This window comes from Mustela nigripes, chromosome 3 (assembly GCF_022355385.1).
Source record: "Mustela nigripes isolate SB6536 chromosome 3, MUSNIG.SB6536, whole genome shotgun sequence".
Taxonomy (NCBI): Eukaryota; Metazoa; Chordata; class Mammalia; order Carnivora; family Mustelidae; genus Mustela; species Mustela nigripes.
Genome location: NC_081559.1, coordinates 35,732,056 through 35,752,271, shown reverse-complemented (window position 1 = coordinate 35,752,271; position 20,216 = coordinate 35,732,056). Strand labels below are relative to the sequence as shown.

At 36.8% G+C, this 20,216-nt stretch overlaps 1 protein-coding gene across 9 annotated transcripts in view; it reads right to left on the bottom strand.

Annotated features, from left to right (window-relative positions):
- Window positions 1-20,216, bottom strand: part of AGFG1 (ArfGAP with FG repeats 1) — a 75,050-nt gene that overhangs the window by 29,092 nt on the left and 25,742 nt on the right. For all 9 annotated transcript variants that reach the window (XM_059393633.1, XM_059393632.1, XM_059393635.1 and 6 more), the window contains exon 3: window positions 1,281-1,396. In XM_059393633.1, coding sequence (XP_059249616.1) covers window positions 1,281-1,396 — 116 coding nt within the window. The remainder of the gene's footprint in view (window positions 1-1,280; window positions 1,397-20,216) is intronic.

The following is a 20,216-nucleotide window of genomic DNA, read 5'->3' as shown; positions in this document are numbered from 1 at the left end:
TTTTACTATTACTCCACCCCACAAAGATTTTCTTCTTTCTTGATCTAAAATTTTACTAGTATGGGGGTGCCTGGGTGGCTCACTTGGTTAATTATCTGCCTTTGGCTCAGGTCATGATCCCGGAGTCCCAAGATCAAGTTCGAGATCAGATTCCCTGCTTAGTGTGCAATCTGCTTCTCTCTCTGCTCCTCGCCCCATCTCTTACTCCCTCTCTCAAGTAAATAAATAGAATCTTTAAAATTGTGCTGGTATGCTTTTATCTCCATTCATACTGAACATATCTAGTGCTGCTGAATATAGCCCTGGCTATGGCTAATCTTGCCTTGCAAAAAGTAGTCTCCTCTAGAGAACAATAAGAATTCAAAGTTCACAGGGCACACAAATGAAAGCCACTTCTTTCTACTGTGCTCACTGAATAAAAGTAGAGATATGAACCACCCATGAACCATAGCACGTACCCTCTTAGGATCCCTGAGTTAAAATACAGCTCCTCAGGGAAACAAGAAACCATTTACTTCCTCCTTATCTATTCCCCCTAGTTGTGACTCTCGTTAATCCTCTTAACCCCCCAAGAAGGAAATATATACCAATGAATAGTCTTAGTAAACTGAATTGTGTTAATATAGCTAAAAATGATGATTCCAGAGTAGGTGAATACTAGTTTTATAGACATATTTCCTGCTCTGCTTTTTAAAGGGCTTTACCAGCCACACGTTCAACCTGTTCTAGTTTCTTTTTAAAAATTAACATCTGATGGATTTAGTCAGGGGAGCATAAAGGCTCCCTTTTTAACCAGGTAGTAAGATGATTTCTTGGGTGAGAAGTGAGGATATTTTGAGCAAAGACTTAACTGCAAAATGCAATTAAGTGGACGGATTACTACACAAGAGCTTTAGCATAGTGCTTAGTATATAAAAGATGCTGAATACTTGCTAAATGAATGACGAATGATGATTTTAAGAAAGAGGCTGTATAAAACTAGAATGTCTTGAGAAGCTAATAGGACTAAAGAATGATTAGAAGGAAGGATCCCTAACTTTCCAAAAAGTTAAGGAATGAGGAACAAGCTGCTGTTTGGCAGAGGTGACTTAAGTAGAAGTCAAGGCTTTTAGAAACCAAATCCAATAAAATGCCAAAATATAATAAGGATCAATCTACCTGCACACCTATTTCCTCATTTCCTATCTACCTGAATTTCCTTCCTTTGTTTTCAGATTAATCTTACCCATAATTAATGTGAATTTGGGAGCCTTTACTCTAAATACAAACTATTCACTCACCATCTTTTCTTTTCATACTTTTCTTGTAGGAACTCTTTCACTTTTTGTGGATCCCTGAAGTCTGGAATTGCTGAAGATCTATCATCAAATAATCCTAGCCAAATCTGTTTACAGACCTTTGGAAAGAATTAAAAAAACAAAAGTGTTAAATTCAACATCTTAACTTAATGAAATTTTAAGGGAAAATTAGGATTCTTTCAAAAAGCTAACCTACTTAATACCACTGCTTTCAATGAAAATATTTATCACAAAGAAAAATGAAGCAATGAATGAAGTAAATTTATTTTAATATATTCCAATATGCAATAAAATCTTAGCAACGGTATAAAAAATTAACACCTCACAGGGAAACAACTAATGAAATGGGATTTGAGGGGATCTGGGACTTTTTGGTCTTGAAACGACCATAAACTGTAAGCCCTGAGCAAAGTCGTCACTTTTATAAACCTCTGTTCCTTCACCCCATAAAACAGAAGAATTAGATCAGCAGCAATTTCATGGATCTTTGACAGATTTAAAATATCAACCAAAAAAGGGGTGCTCAGCTGGTTTCAGTAAGTAGAGCATGTGACTCTTATTTTAAAAAAAGATTTATCTATTTATTTGAGAGAGAAAGAGAGCGCATGCATATGCTTGAACGCGGCAGGGAGTGGGGGCGCAGAGGGAGAGGAAGAGTCTTAAGCAGATTCAGCATTGAGCATGGAGCCCGACATGAGGCTCAATCCCACGACCTGAGATCACAACCACAGCCAAAACCAAGAGTCAGACACTTAACCAACTATGCCACCCAGATGCCTTTAGATCATGTGACTCATGATCTCAGGATCGTAAGTTCAAGCCCCATGTTGGATGCAGAGATTAATTTAAAAAAAAAAAAAAAAATTTAACCCCCCCCCCAAAAAAAGACCCAAATATAAAGTACTGGAATCATAAATAATTAAATTATAATAACAATAACAAAAAGACAAGGCAGTTTCAACTCTAGCTTTATAATTACCTCCTATGCTTTCTTACCCCTAATGGCTAAAAAGTAAGAATCTTAAGATATTTAACTTTTTAGAAAAACTACAGAAATGAAATGATGCAGAACTCATATACAACACAAAAAGAGAAGTATAAAGAATAAACTGTTAAGGAGGACTTCAAAATTTACAACTATTGCTATTTCATAAAACTTAAAAAGAAAAAATGAAAAGCCACCAACTGATGAAGTGTTGGCAAAATGTGTTAAGAACCTAAAAGAACATGAATCCAAAATACACTTAAAAATTCTTAAAACTCAATTATAAAAAACTGGTAAGAGTAGGCAGAGAAGTTGAACAGACAACTTCATAGAAGACACACATATCACTAATAAGCAGCCCAAAATCACTAGTCATGCAGAAAATTAGAACACCAAGACTCCACAGACACCCATAGATACCACTAGATGGCTAAGAATAAAAAGATTAACCGTATCATGTGTTGTGGGTAACAAAGTGGAACAACTGGAACTCTCAAAAATGTTAAAATGGTACAACCACTTTGGAAGACTGTTGACAGTTTCTTAAAAGTTAAATATATACCTACCTACCAGATGACCCAGCCATTCCACTTCTAAGTATTTACCCAACAAACATAAAAAACACATGTCCACACTCAGATATGCATACAATGTTCACAGCTGTTTTAGAGTTCTACTCCAAAGCAGAAACAACCCAAAATGTTCATCAACAAGTAAAATAGATCAATTTTGGAATACCCAAGTAGGATATTATCCAGTAATTAAAAGGAGTAAATTATTGATACAGGCCAACTACATTAATCAACATCAAGAAAATTATGCTGACTGAGAAGCCAGACCTCCCCCTCTAAGGTACAAACTGTATGATTCCATTCATTTCTATTTCAGAAAATATAAACTTATCAATAGAAACAGTAAGCAGATCAGCAGATACATTACAAATGGGCACCAAAAAACTCATCAGGATAATGAAAATGTATGTTGTCTTCACTATACTGATAGTTTCACATATATCAAAATTCATCAAAACTGTATAGTTTAAACACACAGAAATTATTGTAATTAATTATTCTTCAGTAAAACTATAAGGAACTAGTCCACAAGTTCCCAAAATCACATTATTTTAAAAAATAACCAATTATGACACTGTGAAGGGAACACAGTATCTACCTTCAAAGAGCCCGACAAAGATTTGAGGAATCGGAATGAAAAGCAGTAGCACACCTCACAATCTTACCCTGTTCACTGAAGTGAGTAAGGGAGAACGAAAAGAAAAAGGACATACCCCAAGCATGTTTCAAGACAAACTTTCTTGTGGTTCCCTCCTACTCCAGGCTCAATACAGATACTATACCATCATTAAGGCAGTCTAGCTGACACATGTTAAGTTCTAGGCTAACACACAGTATCATTATAAAAATTTTTCAGTGGCAAAGCCCAAGAAGTGCAGACTTCCAGAAATGGTGATGCAACTTACTGCCAGAAATAGTATCAACCCTGTAGAGGGTCAGTTTCTCCAAAAACTATTTAACAACTTAAAAGGAACCACATGGGACTCTCCTTAGTCAGAAACCTGACTAATGATTCTCCAAAAATGTAATTTTGAAAGATGCTGTGGCTTTAAAATTACATTTATAAAGGGGTACTGGAAGTTTCTAATTCTTCTACCTTAAAAATTCCCAGATGAGAAAACAAGAGATATGGTAATCATTTGCCCAAAGCCAAAGAATTATTAACTGTAACTGACACAATTAGTTCAGGACACTTTACAACATTTAGTCTTTACATTCCAAAAATCCCCATTAACTACTATATACAATTTTTTAAACTACAAACAAATAGTGAATAAATAACAAATACACAAATGAATAAAAAGAAGATGGGCTGAAGAGAGATCATTAAGTTACTGTCTTGACACTCGTCATGGTAATATAAAGATGAAGTACTTGATGGTAAACTTTATAGATATCTGGCATCAGCAGCCTGATCAGCCCTGCCACTCACAATTCTGTACTAACTGCTATGGTCCTGCTCCTGCTCTCTGACTGGAAAAATCATTAAAACTAGCTGCTTTGGTTCACTACAAATTCACGATATCTCACTATCAAAGCCCCTTAACGTTAGTCAGTCCTTATTTCTGACTGTTAGCCCACAATAACTATTTTCTATATTGCTCAAAATCCTAACCTTAATTGCCACTCTTGTCAGTTAACTTTGGACCTTCATACCTAAGTGAAGTTTCTCTCAAAATGCATTCCCTAGGGGGACCTGGGTGGCTCAGTAGGTTAAGCATCCCCATCTCTTGGTTTTGGGCTGTCTACTCAAGGACCTGGGATTAGAGCTCCAAGTCCGGCTCTGCACTCAGCAGGGAGTCTGCTTCTGGGTTCTCTCTCTCCCTCTCTCACTGGCCCTCCCCCAGCTCATGCCCTCTATCTCTAAAAAGAAATAGATGAATCTTTAAAAAAAAAGAAAAAAAAAAAACCTGTAACACAACACAACACTCTCTAACTCCCTGGACCAGCAGCATCAACATCACCTAAGAACTTGTGAATGCAAACTTCCAGGACCCAATCAAGAACTAAGAAATCAGGACCTCAAGAGGTGATGCCCAGCCATGTATCTCAGTAAGCCCTTTGAGTAACTAGGGAATACACCAAGGTTTGAAAACCAATGTTTTATTAAAATCTAGACCAGCAAATGGAAACTTCCTTTCCATATATATATATATATACACTACATATAGTTTTCAGTATTTCTTAAAATTATGTAGTCTCAGCCTATTATTGGGCAAGATTCATTTGAAAGCAAGTGTTCCAGGGACACATCTGGGAAACTGTCAGTCTCTAAATCTTTAAGACCCATTCACATTTTAGTTCCTGAAAAGCTGGCTTCTGTTACAACTATTTTACTAAAACTGCTCTTTCAGGTTTATAGATTTTCTTGATAGAAACATATAAAGTTCTCTTTTTTTGTTTGTTTTTTTAGTAAAATAATAAATACTATCAACTGAAAAGGGACAGTTTTTTAAAGTTAAAGGAGAATGGGAGAATGAATTACTAACACAGCAAGCAGTACTGAGGTATGTGGTCATGAGTACTAAAATGAAACCAGTCATCAAAGTTTTGTGTTTCCCTCCAGCCTCATCTGGCTATCTAGGTAGAAAGTAAGAAAGTAGTCAAGTGTTGGCTTTAGCCAAGGTAAAATACAACAAAAATTAAAACAGAATAGTTATAACAGACTAAGGAATCTAAAGTGAGAAAAACAAAGATATGGTGAGGATGATGGACACCAAAGAAGTTTAGCCTCAGGTTGTACCAAAGTTACTGGGAGTTAGAAATTAGAGGGAATGAGCTGGGAAGAAAAAAGCGGAGGTGCTCACAGAACAGGATGTTTGAAACTGAACTCTGAGCAGTGATTCAATTACTGATAAATAAAAAATCTAAAATAAGATGCAAGATTATTAGAGATTAAGAAGTCAAGGAATTAGGAGGCCAGATTATCCATGCAGATACTAAGATTGGCAGAAATGATTAACAGTAGTAGAAAAGACACTAAGTAAAAAGCTAAAATCTATAATGAATGAGGGGCCTCAAAGGTATAACTGCAACAAGAAGCCACAGCGGTTGATAAAACCTATTTGCATGAGAAACAAGCAGCTAGGCGACCAGAAATGCCACTGGGGAGCAAGAATGATCTGAAAAGTCACCATCATCAAAAGCTGCACTCATGACGTAATTAGTTTTGATAATCTCTTTGAGGGAGCTGGATAATCAGCTCTAATTATAGAATAATGGGATGGCTAGGTAGCTCAGAGCCTAGACTAGGGAACCAGACAGCCTGAATTTGAATTCCAACTCTGTTTAGTAATAGCAGCTGCTTCACAGGGATGGTGGAGGGGTTAAATAAGTTAATAGGTGTTTTCCACTCCACAACAGCTATATATAGTGAACTTTAATTATTATTAGTTATTACCACTTTCAGAGGTGGGTTATGGTACAATAAAGTGAGCAAGGCTAGAAAGCAGAGGTCTCCTCAAGAACACGGGAACTATGAGTCTCCTTTCTTTCCTGCTACAGACACAACCAAAGTCTTCTTGATAAAATAATCTCCCTCCTCCAAACTTCTATAGCACTTTGTACCTCTCACATGAGATTCATTACTGCTTCATATTTAAATTACTGCACATGTCTCATGTACTCTGAATTCCCAGTGCTTAAAAAAATGGGTTGTGCCATACTGTGTTCAACATACTGATAATGCTTAAAACCACACATCATTTATTTTATAATAAAATTACATATCAGTCAACACCATAAACCCACGAAATTGCCAGAATATTTTTTCCTTATTCTAGTGCTGATCCACTTTAGAATTGCAATCATAATAGCCACTGACAGAACCTAAAATATTTTAAAGCATATTTATTAGTAAAGGTTGCCATAGAAAACAGGTGGCATACTCAATTTGGGAAATTTGAAAAAAGTTTAATAGACTATTTACAAAGCACAGAGGCTATAAGGAAATCATGAGTACAGTGCCCCACATTAGTAACAGCTGGGCCCAACCCTACCCACTGGCAGTGAAGGGAGGAGGAGAATAAGAGGTCAGTAACCTTAAAAGAAAGAGAGCTACTTGATGGGAGATTGACCTTCAATGGAAGGATGCAGAAAGGATACAAGAAATCCCACAGGGAAGAAGAATGTAAATATTTTAACCTCTCCCTCTTTCCTTTCTTTCTCTGAGCCGCTGACAATGCTCCCCAACAGCTACCCATATGGAAGCCAGGAATCAAGAAAGCCCATTAGTGTATCCAGATAAACCAGCTGCCTGAAGCAGCAGGGTAAAGACCAGAGCTGGAAGGGCAGATGGAAGCTTTCCAGCACAGCACCCAAACCGTGGTAATAAATATATGCAGTGCAAGCAATTTAACAAAGTCAATTACGGACACCAGAGAAAGGAAACATCCATACCAATTCTCAATTACTCCTATAAAAAAGAAAGGGTAAGAAAACACTGCTGCATCAGGCTTGGGAAGGGTAGAGGGTACAGCTTTATTACCATCTCATGGGACAGCAAAATAGAGCAGAAAATTTGTGTGAGAGGGAATTTACCTTTATAACCCTTATCTTCACAAAAAGGATACAAAGAATAAAGATTGTGACAAGACTCTGTTTGCAACTTCTACATAAAAAGATAAAAAATAAGGAAAGGAGAGAAAGATGCTCTGGAATTAGAGAATCTTTTTTCATTAATCCAATATATATATATATCCAACTACTTTTTTTGTCTTTTCACTCCACAGTGAAGAGATGGGAGAATTATTGACTCTATGTAAGATATAATTACAGCATCTGATAATATTGCCCATAAAATACAGAAACAATGAGATTTAAGAACTGAAAAGTTTATGAACAAGTAACTAATACCTACTCTTTCTAAGCATGCAGAAAAACTGAGAAAAAATAAATATTAACAACAGAAAATCCCATTAAAAGCTCTCGAGAGAGGGACGCCTGGGTGGCTCAGTTGGTTGGACGACTGCCTTCGGCTCAGGTCATGATCCTGGAGTCCCAGGATCGAGTCCCGCATCGGGTTCCCAGCTCCACGGGGAGTCTGCTTCTCTCTCTGACCTTCTCCTTGCTCATGCTCTCTCTCACTGTCTCTCTCTCAAATAAATAAATAAAAATTAAAAATCTTAAAAAAAAAAAAAAAGCTCTCTCTCTCTCGAGAGAGAGAGATACCATGTATCACCAATATATTATTTTGCCCCAAAAAGGAGAAAAATCAGTTTTTTGCCTTATTTTCCCCTAAAAATCCAAAATGAGAAAAATAGCTCAAAAACATGTCATGACTCAAGTAAAATACTGGAGAAGTAAGTACATTATTAACATTTACTATACCTATCCAACCTACATTGGCATGATTATGCTAATACTTCTAGACTGGTAGGTATTTCTCTGTGATAGCCTATCTTAAGGATATATATTAGTTAATAATACTTTGAGAAACAAAGACACTATTCCTAGGAGTTATGCAAGAGAAACAAATAGTTCTCTGTGTATATATCTTTTTAGGACTATAAAGGCATATTCCAACTTAAAATTTGGTTTTAAAAAAACATGCCAGAATTAGAACATATGCAACTGATTCATTAAGAGGAACTCACGAACTTTATGTGCAGATAACTAAGAGACAGCCTCTGTGAACCAGACACATCAATGGATATGTGAGGAAGTTAGACCTATATCAAATCCAATTTATTTAATCTTAGTTTTTTTTTTAATTTAAGCACAAACTACTTTATAGTGGCTTCCTTTATATAAAAATCAAATTCTTCAACAATTTAGGCTCCAAAGGAGCCAACCCCTGATTACCTCTACAGTCTCCTCGTCTTATCATCACTCTTTCTAGTCATGTTGGCCTCTCCTCAGAAAGTCCTCCCTGAACATCCAATCCAAAGGGGGCAAAAACCCCCACACCAAACCTCATATATACATTACTACAACATATTATTTACTTTCACCCCTTTATCTCACAGCTAATAAATGTAAACTTCATGAGGCAGGAAGCTTCTCTCTACCGCTATTTGTATTCTCAGTGTCTGACACATAGCAGACATGAAATAAATAACCTAGTGCATGAGTGAAAGCAACTTCCTATCAGCCACTGAAATATATGTGATGCAGAAATGTGTTTGCCCTTCATTCCACTTAAAATATACATGCTGACCTAGAACATTAGCTTAACAACTTACTCATGCAGAAGTAATAAATTCACTGATCCAAATTCTCACATTCTATATAGACCAGAGGTTAGCAAATTAGACCTCACAGGCTAAATCTGGCCTACGGGGTTAGCAGCTACAGTTTCATTGGAACACAGCCACGTGCACTTGTTTATCTACTGTCTTTGTTGGGTAGCTACAACAGAGACTGTATGGTCCACAAGAACCTTATATGTACTGTCTGACCCTTTACAGAAAAGGTCCGCCAACCCCTTACTTACCTGCAAGTATGAATTTTACTAGGATACCATCCCAGCATCCAAAAGTAAAAATGATTTAAATAGGATAATAACTAAAAGCCTATTTTAGAGGCAGGTATCATACTGTGTATGTGGAATAACAGAGATGAAACTAAAATGACCCCTTTCCAAGAATGAGGACTATATAAGGGCAAATTTATTCCCTAGAGAATAAAGGAGAAAAAGTATCAGAGTAAGTTTCATGTAAGGATTAATAGGTATTTAACAATTGTTTTCTAAGTAACTAATGAGTACAAAGAGAAAAGATAAAAGCAACAAATATTTAGAACACTAGAGAGAAATTAAATGCAGTGGAAACCACAGTAAAACTTACTTGCAAATATCCATGGTCTGTGAAGGAGATCAGGAGCTTTAACTCAGAAACCTACCGTGGCCACTTAGTAAAATGCAGTATACAATACACAGCGCATTCCCAGGATTTTAATTTTCATTTAAAGTCTCTAATGTCAGACAGTATTCCAGACAGGTTTCAAAAAACAAAAACCCAGCCACAATAGTTCAGATAAAACAAGTTCACAGGACGCATACAGCAACACTTCAAGAAAACAAAGACTTTTGGGAACCTAGCCTGTAAAGAGAAAGCCATCTAGGACCTAGGCAGTCTGAGTATCTGCTTCCAAAACCCCTCTCCAAAACTGTCCCATCAAACAGTTTATTACCTCTGATTCTCACAGTATGTCTATAAAGTTACTCTCTTAGTACTTGATTTTTTTTTTCCTGTTTACTTGTTAAGATTGCACATGGCCCAAGTACCTACTGTCTTCGGTTTAAGTGATTCATCAGTTGAATCCAGCCTCCGGTGAACCTCAATTCAATTTCTTAAAAGAGGGAGGATCTGATTAGTCACTGGCCCCCGGGGTTAGCTGTCCATTCCTGGTCCAACAAACTGTGTGTTTTGTGTCCTTATTTTGTGGTTTTCCCAAGACAGCAAAGGAGCCTTCCCTCTTTCTTCCGTCAGCAAGGAACATGAGCATGGTAAGGACTCCTCAACTCAAAATACATGTTGATTCATAAATGTGCTTTGCAAATTATACAAAGCTTTATAAATGTAAAATTTACTACTTCAGTGAGTCACATTAGTGTGGAGAAAGATTATCATCTGCCCTAACTTCTCAAACTAAGATGACATATGTACATTATCCTGTATGGGTAACAAAACAATTGGGTCTAATAATTTTTGTATGATAAATCTTTAAAAAGCTTCCTGGTTTTAGCTAGTTAAATTTATCAATATTTACTCTGTGATTTTTCCACTGCTTTTAGTATATAAAGTCCTTACAAATTTAAATGTTAAACTGTCAGCTATATTTTCTATTAAGTTTTATGGTAATCACTTGTGGATTTTTTAATTGTCTACCACCAACCATATACAACCTTAAATACTACAATTTAGTCTGTTTTTTAGCCATAAAATAATTTATTTTACAGAAAAGCTGCAAGTGCAATAGAACAGAACTCCTACATATCCCTGACCCAAAGTCTCTAATGTTAACATTTACTTTACCATTCTCTCTTGAGATAGACAAAATTTTTTCTGAGCCATTTAGATATGGACCTTCTTTTCCTAAATGTATCTTCTAAAAATAGGGGGACATTCTTTTATATGACAAATATAGCAAAATTATCAAAATAAGGAAATAAATATTTTGGGTTTTTATTATCTAATCCACAGACTAGTCAATTTATTATCTAATCCACAGACTAGTCAATTATCTTAATAAAGTCCTTTATTGCAAAAGGAAAAGGATCAATCACCCGGTACAGAATCCATACCGTCTTGTTGTCTTTAATCTGGAACAGTTTCTTGGTGAACAGTTCCTTCATGCGTCTTTGCCTTCATGACCCTGACATCTTTGAAGAGCACAGGCCAGTTATTTTTTAGTATGTTCCTTTATATTGGTTTTCTCAAAACAAAATTTCTGTCATGCATGTAAGTCATGATGTAAACTCCTCAGTGCATGTCCATCAGTGCTCCTGATATGTACTGAGGAGTTTACAACACGACTTAATCCCATTCCTGGGTGATGTTAAGTGAAATAAACCAGGTTTCTCCAAAATAAAGTCACATTTTTCCCTTTGGGATTAAAAAAATCTTGTAGGGAGATACTCTGAGACATTTTCTATATTTTTATTGTTTGGGGGCTTTTAAATTGTAACTTTAAGTACTTCTGGGGACACCTGGGTGGGTAAGTCAGTTAAGCACCTGTCTTCAGCTCACATCATGATCCCAAGGTCCTGGGATCAAATTCCACATCAGGCTCCTTGCTCAGGCCTCCTTCTCCCTCTGCCTGCTTCTGCCTGCTGCTCCCCCTCCTTGTGCTTTTTCTCTCTCTGACAAATAAATAAATAAAATATAAAAAATTTTTCAAATTAAAAATAATTCTGAAATATATTTTGATATACTCTGTCGATTAACATTCTGACTTTCCCTTTACTGAATAAACAATTTTTTCCATACCGAACTGCTGAAATTCACTTATTTTATGATAACTTCATACACCTAATACAGAGAGAAATTATAGCATATCTCAGAATCTACTCTTACCGATCTGTGCCTAGTCTAGTTACAGACTACTGTAGTTGCCACACGTTTATATTACAAATTATTGCCTATAAACACAGAGACATTTAGTATCTAAGTAAAGCCAATCTTATTTCTTCTTCGGTTTACAATTTCTTCCTAGTTAATTTTACCTCTTAAAGCACAGCATTCTCATTCCCAAAGCCAGTTATGAATCTTACATGCCAGACTGCCAAGAAGGAAGATTAACCAAGGTTTTGGTTTCTCTCTCTCCACAGAGAAAGTTTTCAATTTTTACATTTTCCAGAATATAACTAGAATAGACAAGGTACTGAGCAAGGGAGGAGAATGGGCAAGTTAACATAATCACATTTCTTTTTGAACTGAATATTAAGAACCAGTTTTATTTACTTGCCATGATATGAAATAAGAACTGTTTGTGGATTACCAGTGGTTTAAGGATAGCATTAAATAACAGCGAACCAACTCTAACAAGAACACTACTCATTCAGTGTTTAACTCAAAGGCTCAACGATAATAATTGATTTGTACTGACACTGCTATTGTCTGGTTGTCCTGGTGACTAAAGGCATGCATTTGCCAGACAGCTGACTAAGGCTGGGAATGTAGCCTTTGGCTGAGGAATAGAGAGACTAAACTGCCCCAAATGCAAAACAAGCCTCTGAAGTAAACCTGTTCTCTACCATATTCTATGTAAATGAATGATCAGAAGAAGAAACATTTAGTTTTCTTTAAACATATGCAAATACAAGAGTGACTCATCGGTTGATAAAAAAGGAAAAAAAAAGGAGGAATATTCAGGCAAAGCTCTTCAAAGCAGACTTGAGGTTTGCAGAAGAGCTGAGTTTTCAGTAGGTTTCCAAAAGAGATTATTTCCATGTCCAAAGGGGACAATTTGAGCATTACTAGGAATACTACAACAGACTAAATACATCAAGTAATGTCATAATGATATTTAAAAACACACACCTAGTTGGTCACTGTTGAAGATGCGATGGAACTAACTCATTTTGAAAACAGTTAAATATTGAGAACCACAAATAGCTCTATGTGCACTATACCTGATATGTATGAGAAGTAGTTTGATGTACTTAAAAAAATAATAAAAACATTCCATGCTAATTGTAAATGACTTTTATTTATGAAAAACAGCTGTATTTTCTAAAACTAAAAACCATTAGTGAAAAAAAGTGGCACTGTTCTACATCTTTGCAAATTTCATTAATACCTGACTGAACATTAGACAGCTTATTTCTCATCTGCTTCTGCATCTTTATGTTATATAGCATCTGGAAAACTCTCCTATATACTCATGAGAATGAAAATAAAAATAAAAAATAAAGTATTTATTATCAAAAATTTTTGACTTTATAGAATCCCTGAAAAGATCTGAAGAATGATCAACAGGTCCCCAGACTGCACTTGGAAAATCACTAAATTAGAAATCACCACCTTAAGCCCAAATTAATGGATCTAGGAATAGAGAACTGCAATAACAGCTACTAACATACCACCCACCACCACACTAACATACCACCTGAGGGCCTATGAAACATCGCATCTTCCCCTTCTCCAAATTAAACATGAACCTTAAGAAGCTACTAGATCCAACTACCAATTTACAGGTAACCATGATGACAGAGGAACACTGACACTACGACATGGACAGAATCAGGAAATCCAGACATTGGAAACTACTGAACAAATAACTGGGCTGGGAGAAGAGAGAAGCAAGAGGGAGAGGAGAAAGGGAGGGGAGAAGGAAGAAGAGAGAGGGGGAGAGAATAGGAGTAAATATTGCTGGAGGAGAACCTTATAGAAAAAAGAGAAGATTTAAAAGGCAAGCAAAACAGTTTCCACTTCCAGTAATGTCAGAATAGCTTATATTAACCCCCCAACCCTCCAGCAGAGGACAACTATAAACTCTGTGCAAACAGTAACTATCAGAAGACACTAAAGACCAACCACAGCAAACAGAAACTGGAGAGGAAACTAGGTATTTTCTTTTTGTTTTGTTTTTTTAAAGATCATCACTAGAAAGTAGGACCCAGTCAGTGTCAACCAGAGCTGTGTAAAATTTGAACAGAAATTCACAATTCTTAAAAAGGAGATTCCTGCAACCACAGTAACAGGGGAAAAAAAGGGGGGGGCAAATCCAGGGAGGGAGGGAATCAGAGACTAGGAGTCACAAAACCTGCAGAACTCTACCCAGATCTCTGGCTCACCCTTAACCTAATCATGTATGGGGCCACTCCAAGCAATTAGAGACTAAAAGAACTAAAGCAGAGATTTTAACTGGTATCCTCATGAAAAGCAGTGTGTGCTAAAGTAAAAAGTGAACAAAAGAGGGGCGCCTGGATGGTTCAGTGGGTTAAAACCTCTGCCTTTGGCTCAGATCCCAGGGTCTTGGGATTGAACCCTACATCAGGCTCTCTGCTCCGCAGAGACCCTGCTTCCTCCTCTCTCTTTCTGCCTGCCTCTCTGCCTATTTGTGATCTGTCAAATAAATAAATAAAATCTTAAAAAAAAAAAAGTGAACAAAAGAAACAAAACCAATACCTTTAAGGGACAAAACAGAATCCACAGAATCTACAACCTACCATTTCCAATATGCTGGATATAATCCAAAATCACTAGACACACAAAGAAATAGCAAGGTGTGACCTACAACCAAAAGAAAAGCAATCAGTAGGGACAGATCTGATATGACGAGGACTTTTGAATTAGCAGACAATGATTTGAAGCTGATGGTATCACCATACACAAGAGCTTAAAATGAATAAAACTATGAAATCTCAGCAGAGAAATAAAAACTATAAAAAAGAACCAAATGTGAGAATGCAAGCTGGTGCAGCCACTCTGGAAAACAGTATGAATGATCCTTAAAAAGTTGAAAATAGAGCTACCCTATGACCCAGGAATTGCACTACTGGGTATTTACCCTAAAGATACAAATGTAGTGATCCAAAGGGGCACTTGCACCCCAATGTTTATAGCAGCAATGTCCACAATAGCCAAACTAGGGAAAGAACCTAGATGTCCATCAACAGATGAATGGATAAAGATGTGGTGTGTGTATACACACACACACACACCACATCATATATATATATATATATATATATATATATATATATATATATATATAAAATACACACACACACGCACACATACAAACAATGGAATACTATGCAGCCATCAAAAGAACGAAATCTTGCCATTTGCAACAACATGGATGGAACTGGAGGGTACTATGCTGAGCGAAATAAGTCAATCAGAGAAGGACAATTATCATATGATCTCTCTGATATGAGGAATTTGAGAGGCAGGATGGGGAGTTGTGGGCGGTAGGGAAGGAAAAAAATGAAACAAGATGGGATCAGGAAGGGAGACAAACCATAAAGAGACTCTTAATCTCATGAAACACACTGAGGGTTGCTGGGGGGTGGGGGGATAGGGAGAGGGTGCCTGGGTTATGGACATTGGGGAGGGTATGTGCTATGGTGAGTGCTGTAAAATGTATAGGCCTGATGATTCACAGACCTGTACAACTGGGGCAAATAATACACTATATGTCAATTTAAAAAAAAAAAAAAAAAAGAAGAACCAACTCTAAATTCTAGAAATGAAAAGTATCAAATTAATTCTAAATAAAAAAAACTACAGTATGGAGATAACAGAAGAGTCAGGTGGGGAAAAACAAATTATTCATTCTGATGACTGGAGACTGGAGCTGAAAAAAGCAGCTAAGTAAACTTGAATACATAAATTGATAGAAATGTGAAGAATCAAAGATTGAGAAAAAAAATTAACAGAGCTTCAGGGACTTGTAGGACAATATCAGAATGTTAACATATATGCCGGTGAAGTCTCAATTTCAATATAATTTGGGGGGCACCTGGGTGGCTTAGATGGTTAAGCGTCTGCCCTCGGCTTAGGTCATGATCTCCAGGTCCTAGGATCAAGCCCCAGGTCAGGATCCCTGCTCAGCGGAGAGTCTGCTTCTCTCTCCCCCACTGCCTCTCCCCTCCGCTTGTGCTCTCTCTCTCTCTCTAATGAATAATTAAAATCTTTAAAATAAATAAAATAATCTCGAAGACAAAGCTCAGCAAACACTATGAGTATAAACACAAACATATATACACTTGCAAGGCATGCATAGGTACATCATAGCCATACTTTAGAAAACAAAGATAAAGAGCTTTAAAATGGCCTATCACTACAGAGCAACAACAATATAAATATCATATAATATACTCTTTTCAAAGAAGAATATTACCAAGGATAAAAAGAGGTATTGTGTAATGACACAATGACACCTTTATCAAGACGACATAGTAATAAATGTCAGTCCCTAACAACAGTTTCAAAATAAATGAAGCAAACAATAAAATAGGGGGAAATATGCAGATCCACAATCATTTGTTAAGTGCTCTATCAGTAACTGATAAATCACCTAGACAAAATCAGTAAAGCAGACCTACAAGAACTGAACAACATTATTAACCACAAACCTATAAATGACATTTACAAAATACTATACCCAACAACTTCAGAAACAGATTCTTTTCAAATGCACATCATATGTTCACCAATACAGACTATGTGCTGGACCATAAAACAGGTCTCAAAAAGTAAGAAAGTGTTGAGAGAACATACAGAGACTGTTCACTGACAAAAACAGATGTAAATTAGAAGCTGATTAGAATAAAAGACCTACAAAAATGCCAAACATGTGGAAATTAAGCAATCACTTTTATATAATCCATGGATCAAAGAAGAAATCACAAGAAAACTGAAAACATTTTGAACTGAATGACAAAACACAACATATCGAAAATTGTTCAAAGCAGATAAAGCAGAGGAGAGAAATTTATTGTTTTAAAATACTAGAAAAGTGAGCTTTCAAATCAATGATTTTAGGCTCTACTTTAAGCAAAGAAAGAGCAAATAACACAGCAAAGAGAAGGAAAAAAATAATAAAGAGCAAAACTGTTATAGAATCTGTACACTTTTAAAAGGGGCTCTCATTAATGTTAATAAATATGACAACTTACATGAAACAGGCAAATTCCCTGAAAAATAGAAATCATCAAAACCGATACAAGAAACAGATAATCTGAATAACCACAGTGGTCACTTTCATTCTCTGCCCCAGTGACACTCAGATCCCAGCATTCTTCCTGTCCTAGAGACCCCAGTCATCTCAACTTGAGCAGCTGGCCAAAGATGATGGGAGTCACCCACTCCCACGTTAAGATCCCAACACTTGGTACAGAAGGTGCCAACAGGGGGAAGGGGAATGGGGACGGCCAGGGGGGCAGCCTGGGCTTGGTCCCTATGTCAAACAACAGTAGACTGCTAAGTGGGACATATAAAAACAGGTAACTGGCCAAATTTGGGTGGAGGTGCGGGGGACACAGTATGCCAACTCCTGATCTAGACATGTAGAGTATTCTTCAAAGAAAGGGAAACTAGACTTGCACTAGCTGACCTCAAGATTGATTGACGTGGCACTGGTGTAAGGACCAATGAATAAATGAATGAAACCGAACACAGAACCCTAAAACATAATCATTCTTACATGGTCATTTCATGTTTGACAAAAATTTCAAGGCAATCCATTGAGAAAAGTGTTTTTAACAAATGGAGCTAGAACAGCTGTATATATTCATAGAAAAATATGAACCTCTAGCAGCAATGTCCACAACAATCAAACTGTGAAGAGAGCCAAGGTGCCCCTCAACAGACGAATGAATAATGAATATGTGGTCCATATATACAATAGAATATTACTCAGCCATGGGAAAGGATGAATACCCAACTTTTATGTCAGCATGGATGGAACTGAAGGAGATTATGCTAAGTGAAATAAGTCAAACAAAGCAAGTCAATTATCATATGGTTTCACTTATTTGTGGAACATAAGAAATAGCATGGAGGACATTAGGAAAAGGAAGGGAAAAATGAAGGGAGGGGGATCAGAAGGGGAGACAAACTGAGAGAGGCTATAGGCTCTGGGAAACAAACTAAGGATTTCAGAGGGGAGGAAATGGGGAGATGGGTTGGCCCATGATGGGTATTAAGGAGGGCATGTATTGCATGGAGCACTGGGTATTATAAGCAAACAATGAATCATGGAACACTACATCAAAAACTAATGATATAATGTATGGTGACTAACAACAACAAAAAAATGAACCTCAACCTCTAGTACACCATATACTAAAATTAATTTGAGATTGATCATAGATGTAAATGTAAGAGCCAAAGTTTTCAAAGCCTCTAAAATAAAATGAGATTATGATGATTTAGAAGGCAAAGATTTCTTAAAATAGAGCTGAGAATGCTCTAACTATAAAACCAGAAACATATAAAATTCATCAAGAAGACAAATTTTTGCTTGTCAGAAGACCCCAATAAGAAAATAAATGAGAAAGCCATAGACAAAGAAAATACTCACTAATCACAGATCTTACAAAGAATGAACAAATTTTTATCTAATCATATAATAGAAAAGTACTAGGTAATAAAAAAAATAAGGAACTATATGTATCCACATCCATAACTTTCAAAATAACAAAAAAAAGCACACATTTTATTTATATAAATACAAGTAAAAATCAAAACATTGGTTGCCTCTGGAGGGGATTAAATATGAAGGAATGACAGGGAATTTCGTGGGAAGATGGTCATGTTCTTTATTTTTGCAGGGGTCTGGGTTGTCAAACTGGATATACTTATTAAAACTCTTTCCCAAGGTAAGATTTTTATAATGTAAATTATACCTCAAACAATTTTTAACAAATACAGAATTTCAATTAATGATATCCTAAAGATTTAAGTGGTGATGTGAACCAATGTTTGCAGCATACTTTGGAATATAAGAAAAATATAAGATGGATTGACTAATGCACAGATACATACATATATGCTAAAGCAAACATAGCACAGTATCTACTGTACCTGCGTAATTTTTCTGCTTTTAGGTATATTTGAATTCTTCATAATAAAATGTTAGGAGACGGAGGGGCAGAAGACAGGCAAATCTGGTCACTGTGCTGCGGCTTCGAGCAGCATCTGCTAAGACGAGATCGTGCCACGACCATCCATGAGAAGGGGCTCTGAGAGGCACCGCAGCCCGTAGCTCAACGTGGGAAGCAGAGCCGCTGCTCCATCACAGCGCTCGCACTACTGGGAGACCCCACTCACCTTCAGTAAGATCTAGAGGATGAAGCTGCAACAAGTTCTCCAACAGAAGATGACTGCTCACAATCATCCCATCCTTGCAAAGATCCTAGAGTTACAGGCCAATATGAGACTGTCCTTGGGGAATCGGTGGAGCCCACAGTCGAACAGAGGACTAACAAGACACAATCTAAAACTCTATGAAGTTCTTGCTGGGCATGGCCTTTGCTTATTCCTTCCCAAAGCTGACCTTGCCTGTGCAGGATGGCTTGACTTTCATGAAACAGATGAAGAAGTCTTCAATGTCATCACCAATTCCTCAAAAATCTATGAGCCCAGAGCCTGTTTCAACTTTCTTCTTAACAGTTCATAAAGTACCCCACAACCAGATGGCACCCTGTGCTGCCAAGATGAATGCCAGCTGCTATCACAGAAGCCAAACAGACTTCCTGCTCTGTAGTTAAGAATTAAACATCAATCATGAGGAAGCTGTACAACAGCTGACACTGGAGCAGTGGAGGAAACACGGATGAGGGACTATGCCTTAGAGGTGTGCCACAGGGTACCTGTGCCGTAGGTTTGACTGCAAGGCCTAAAGTAATCTGAGCTATTATGTTTCCCAGGGACATAAGATGGCAGGGCCTCCAGGTTACAGGGTATCCAGCTCCACTGGTCTGAGGCCCTCACTCTCAGAAGCAAAACTGGCTTGTTCCCTGAGTCCAAGGGATACAGGGCCCAAGAAGTTGCCTGGTCAGACTGTGATCATCTAGTCTCTGATCCTTTATCAGCAGTACAGTTTCAAAACTCATATTAACCACTCACAGCATGTGGACCTTACTTGTATTTTGATTTATACAAACTCTTATAAGAAGGAAAAAATGAGATTTATGAAATGAAAGAAATTTGAATATGTGCTAGATAACTAGATTATTATTAATTTTTATGGATGTGAAAATGGTATATATTGTGATTATATATTTTTTTAAAGTCCTTGTGTTTTAGAGATAACATCACTGGAGAGTTTATAGATGAAATTATAGGTCTCAGATTTGCTTCAAAATAATAAAGGAGAAGCAAGACCATGAGTTGGTAGAAGTTTGTTATATCATTCTGTCTCCTTGCATAGATATATGAACATCTCCACAATAAAAAGTTTTAA